The 5,000-nt window shown below is 39.1% G+C and overlaps 2 protein-coding genes across 2 annotated transcripts in view; both read right to left on the minus strand.

Annotated features, from left to right (window-relative positions):
• Positions 1 to 4,283, minus strand: part of LOC143033162 (uncharacterized) — an 8,124-nt gene extending 3,841 nt beyond the window's left edge. The window contains exon 1 of the mRNA XM_076198359.1: positions 3,219 to 4,283. Within this exon, the coding sequence (XP_076054474.1) occupies positions 3,219 to 4,283 (1,065 nt within the window). The remainder of the gene's footprint in view (positions 1 to 3,218) is intronic.
• Positions 1 to 5,000, minus strand: part of LOC143033447 (uncharacterized) — a 1,606,485-nt gene that overhangs the window by 1,470,696 nt on the left and 130,789 nt on the right. The gene's annotated exons all lie outside the window — the stretch shown is intronic.

Genomic DNA, 5,000 nt, shown 5'->3' on the forward strand with positions numbered 1-5,000 from the left:
AGGGGTATGGTGTGAATTCAGGGATGGAATGGGTGGAAATGATTTTATGCCTTTTCCTTTTTGGCTACCTCACTTGTAAGGGGCAAAAAGCCTTGTTATATGTATGTATATATATACATACATACATATATATATATATATATATATATATATATATATATATGTAATCAATAGACAATGAGTAATACCTAAAGAATACATGCGATTTTTGACTTGTATCTCAAGCATCCGGGTCTTCAGTTCCCCTTCTTCCAACTTTTACTATTCCTATGTACCTTCTCTTCTATACTTCCTCCTCGTCTTCTTTCTCTTTCTCCACCTCCTATTCTTTCCACATCTCTTCTCCCTCTCGTTCACCTCCTTTTTCTTACCTTCTCTCTCTTCTGCCCCCTTTCTACCCCCTCTGGCCTCTTTTCTCTCTGGTTCGACTACGCTCTGGGACAAACCTCTCGTGCTTCACGTCCTTCTTCTCTAACAACAAATATTTTTTCTCCCCACCCCCCTTTCTCTTGTTATCCTTCACTTCCTTCCCCCCTTGTTAGCAGTTTCCTTTCTCAGTGTTCCTTCCCCTTTCGTCTCTCTTTTTCTTTATCATTCAATCTTTACCACGCTTGGATCGTTCACCCTCCATCCTTCTCCCTTTTCTTCCTAATTATCATTTTCGTCCCTCTATTTTCTTAAAAGTTTTTGCTACATTACTTATCCCCTTAGCAATTCTGTCATTTTCACATTCTCTCGTCTCTTTAAATGTCTTCCATTCACTCCTATTCTCCTCCTCATCCTCCCTTTGTTTTACTTTTTGCATTCATCTCTTGAGCTCTCCCCTCATCCACTTTTCTCTTAAACGTTATCTTCACCCATTCTTCACTTCCTTTTCTCTTCTCCTGCCGCCAAAATTCCCAATATGTTCCGCCTACGTCCATCCCACTCTCATCCCACTTGTCCAGCGGATTCCATGAGGCAATTCACTCTGCTCTCACACGTGGCCCCAACACACTTTTACTTTATTTCCTTAATTTCACTTATCTTATTCATTACGTCTTTTATTTATTCTAATTAGTTTCTTTCCCATTTCCTCGTTAGCCAAAAGATTCATAGTTTATAATTCATACTTTATCATTTTATACCTATTTGTCCCTCATGTCTTAGAAATTATCAGGACAAATTATTTTCTACTTAAATGTTCTTCATATATATATACATATATATATATATATATATGTATATACATATATACATATATGCATATATATATATATGTATATATATATATATATATATATATATATATATACATATACATGTATATACATATATAATCACAAAGAACCCACAGTGGGAATAAAAAAGAAACTTTAGAAGAATGTGTAACTTATATATTTCGGCTAATAGCTATAGCCCTCTTCACTTTCCTGAATAGGGCTATAGCTATTAACCAAAATATAGAAGTTACACATTCTTCTAAATTTTCCTTTTTATTCCGACTGTGGGTTCTTCGTGATTATTAATTAGATATGTGCCACAACATTTTGTCAAAGTGATATATATATATATATATATATATATATATATATATATATATATATACCTGTATATACATATGTATGTATGTATATATATATAAAAATATATATGTAAATATATATATATGTAAATACATATATATATATATATATGTACATACAGTATATACAAATACATATATATATATATATATATATATACATATATGTATGTATGTATAGATATACAAATACATATATACATAAACATATATATATATACATATATGTATATATATATATATATACACACGGAGTTAAACACAACAGCATTTTGGCACTGGTTAATCTTCTTACTGAGATTTTCAATTTTCCTTACAGTAGGTCTCATTTCAGGAGGGTGGGCAAATACAAGCCTTCCAAATTCTTCCATATTTAATTTAACGTTTCGACTTCAGGGAGTCATCTTCAGAATGGTTACAAGAGAAAAGTCACAATTTTCAAAGCTACATGATTCACAATTGACAATGGTGTACAGACAACATGGGTTTAAATATGGGCCGCTTGGGAACGGTGCATGGTTCGTGGTCCGTTACGTAGCCGGATACTACGTCTTGGAAGGGAAGGGGGAGGAGGAGGGGGAGGAGGAGGGAGAGGGGGGGAGTCAGGTAAGGTAGGTCTTCTCGCTGGGTCACCACGCTGGTCATGTGGGGGTTGGTGAGGTGTAGGAGGGGGAGGGGGAGAGGAAGGAGGTGGGTGTTGCTGTTGTTGGGCTGCAAATCTCGTGGAAGAATTAAATAGCGGGATGGCGGAAATCATATTACATTGAATATTAATAATTGGAGCTCTCTCCCTAATGTGGATGGCTTCAAGCATTTTTAGTTCCTTAATTTTGGCACAGTGTGCAACTATCCTAGTGTTATCCACGATTGTCTTCCTATCGATTAAAGCCTGGTGGTATTGGAGGTGGTGTTGTTTAATTGCTCCTTGTTGTAAATGTAGGGACAACCGTCTACTCAGTTGGCATGTCGTGAACCCAATGTATGAAGAATTACGAGGTGCGCAGCCCCCAGTTTTACAATGATATTCATAAATGACATTGGTTCTCGATAATATGCCGCCATTGCCAGACAGATTGTTTTTCACAACAAGGGAGCAGGTACGGGGGTTGTCATAGAATATGATAACTTTTAAGTTATCGTAATCACCTATTGGCTTACAATTTCTATGTATGATGTCTTTCATGTGTTTCTCATCATGGCGGTACGAACTACAATAAATATTCTGGTAAAATACGGTAACGGTCTTGGCTTGGTCCGGTGTATTCACAGCAACTTTACGTTCTAGCAAATCCTTAGATACACTATCAAAGTCTTGATTAGAATAACCGTTATTTACTAGCATCTGGCGCAGGTAAGTAAGTTCTAAGTGGAGCATATGCCAAGAGGAACAAATGGAAATTGCCCGCCGGACATATGCTCTAATAACGCCTTTCTTATAATTACGAGAACATTCACCAAGACCGTTCATGCATTTACCGCTATCCGTGGGCTTGCGATATACCGTAGTATTAAATTTGTTAGATGTCCCATCCACCAAAACATCTAGAAAAGGGATCTTATTATTAACATTAAGCTCTATAGAAAATCGTAGCCCTGAAATGGCTTGGAGATTAGATCTGAGCTCTTCTAGTAAATGCACATCAGAAACACAAACAAAGATATCATCAACATATCTCAGATATAAATGTGGTTTCGTGGTTAGGGAATGTAAGGCTTCAGTTTCTATGTGAGACATAAAGGCTTGAGCATAAAGGACCCCCAAGGGAGAGCCCATGGCAACGCCATCTATTTGGACAAAAAGTTTACCTTGAGGACATTTGAAAGGGGCTTCGGTAGTGCAAGCAAGAAGCATCTCCTTCATGATAGTTAAAGGCATTTTAGGTGGTGGTAGTGTCGGGTGATGGTAAACATAGTCGAGAATAATCTCAGTAGTTCTTAAAACTGGAATGTTCGTGAAGAGACTGTGGGCATCGAGGGAAGCCATAATTCCTACGGGGTTGTTACTCCTAAGCACATCAATGAACTCGTCAGTAGATCTGAGTGAATAAGTGGTAGGGATAAATGGGGTAATTATATTATTCAAACGCTTAGCTAAGGAGTATGTGGGGGTGGGGGTCTGAGAAATAATGGGCCTCAGAGGATTACCAGCCTTATGGGTCTTGACATTACCATAAAAATAACCAGGGGCATAATCACCAGTAATCAAATCAAATTTTAGGTCACCATTAACAGCATTCACAACATTGATCAGGGAATTAACCTTAGATTTAAGATGACAAGTGGGGTTCCGGGAGATTGGTCTGAACTTAGAACGATCCTGTAAAATATCAGAACATTTAGAAAAATAGGTGTCACGGTCAAGAATGACATAAGACAAGGCTTTATCAGCTCTGCGGATGACGATGTTTTCATTATTACGGAGTTGCTCGGCGGCTTCGCGCAGACGGGGAGTGAGAAGTCCAGGGGAATGCCGGTGTCGGGTTTTGGTACTTTCAGCCTGGAGTTGCTCCTGGAGGTCTGGGTCAACGGAGATTTTACCTTCACGCTCCAAGCTACACAACCTATCATACAAAAGAGCAATTTGTGTTTTCTTATTAACAAGGTTAAATTTGGGATTCAGATGGCAATTGATCCCCAAGTTCAAAAATTCAACCTGCGCTTCAGTCAACACTTCACTGGAAAGGTTGATGAAGCTGTCCGAAGGTTTTGGGATAGCCATATTATCGAGAACCAATGTCATTTATGAATATCATTGTATAACTGGGGCTGCGCACCTCGTAATTCTTCATACATTGGGTTCACGACATGCCAACTGAGTAGACGGTTGTCCCTACATTTACAACAAGGAGCAATTAAACAACACCACCTCCAATACCACCAGGCTTTAATCGATAGGAAGACAATCGTGGATAACACTAGGATAATTGCACACTGTGCCAAAATTAAGGAACTAAAAATGCTTGAAGCCATCCACATTAGGGAGAGAGCTCCAATTATTAATATTCAATGTAATATGATTTCCGCCATCCCGCTATTTAATTCTTCCACGAGATTTGCAGCCCAACAACAGCAACACCCACCTCCTTCCTCTCCCCCTCCCCCTCCTACACCTCACCAACCCCCACATGACCAGCGTGGTGACCCAGCGAGAAGACCTACCTTACCTGACTCCCCCCCTCTCCCTCCTCCTCCCCCTCCTCCTCCCCCTTCCCTTCCAAGACGTAGTATCCGGCTACGTAACGGACCACGAACCATGCACCGTTCCCAAGCGGCCCATATTTAAACCCATGTTGTCTGTACACCATTGTCAATTGTGAATCATGTAGCTTTGAAAATTGTGACTTTTCTCATGTAACCATTCTGATGATGACTCCCTGAAGTCGAAACGTTAAATTAAATATGGAAGAATTTGGAAGGCTTGTATTTGCCCACCCTC

This window comes from Oratosquilla oratoria, chromosome 15, assembly GCF_046742065.1.
Source record: "Oratosquilla oratoria isolate Oo_2021 chromosome 15, ASM4674206v1, whole genome shotgun sequence".
NCBI classification, from domain to species: Eukaryota; Metazoa; Arthropoda; class Malacostraca; order Stomatopoda; family Squillidae; genus Oratosquilla; species Oratosquilla oratoria.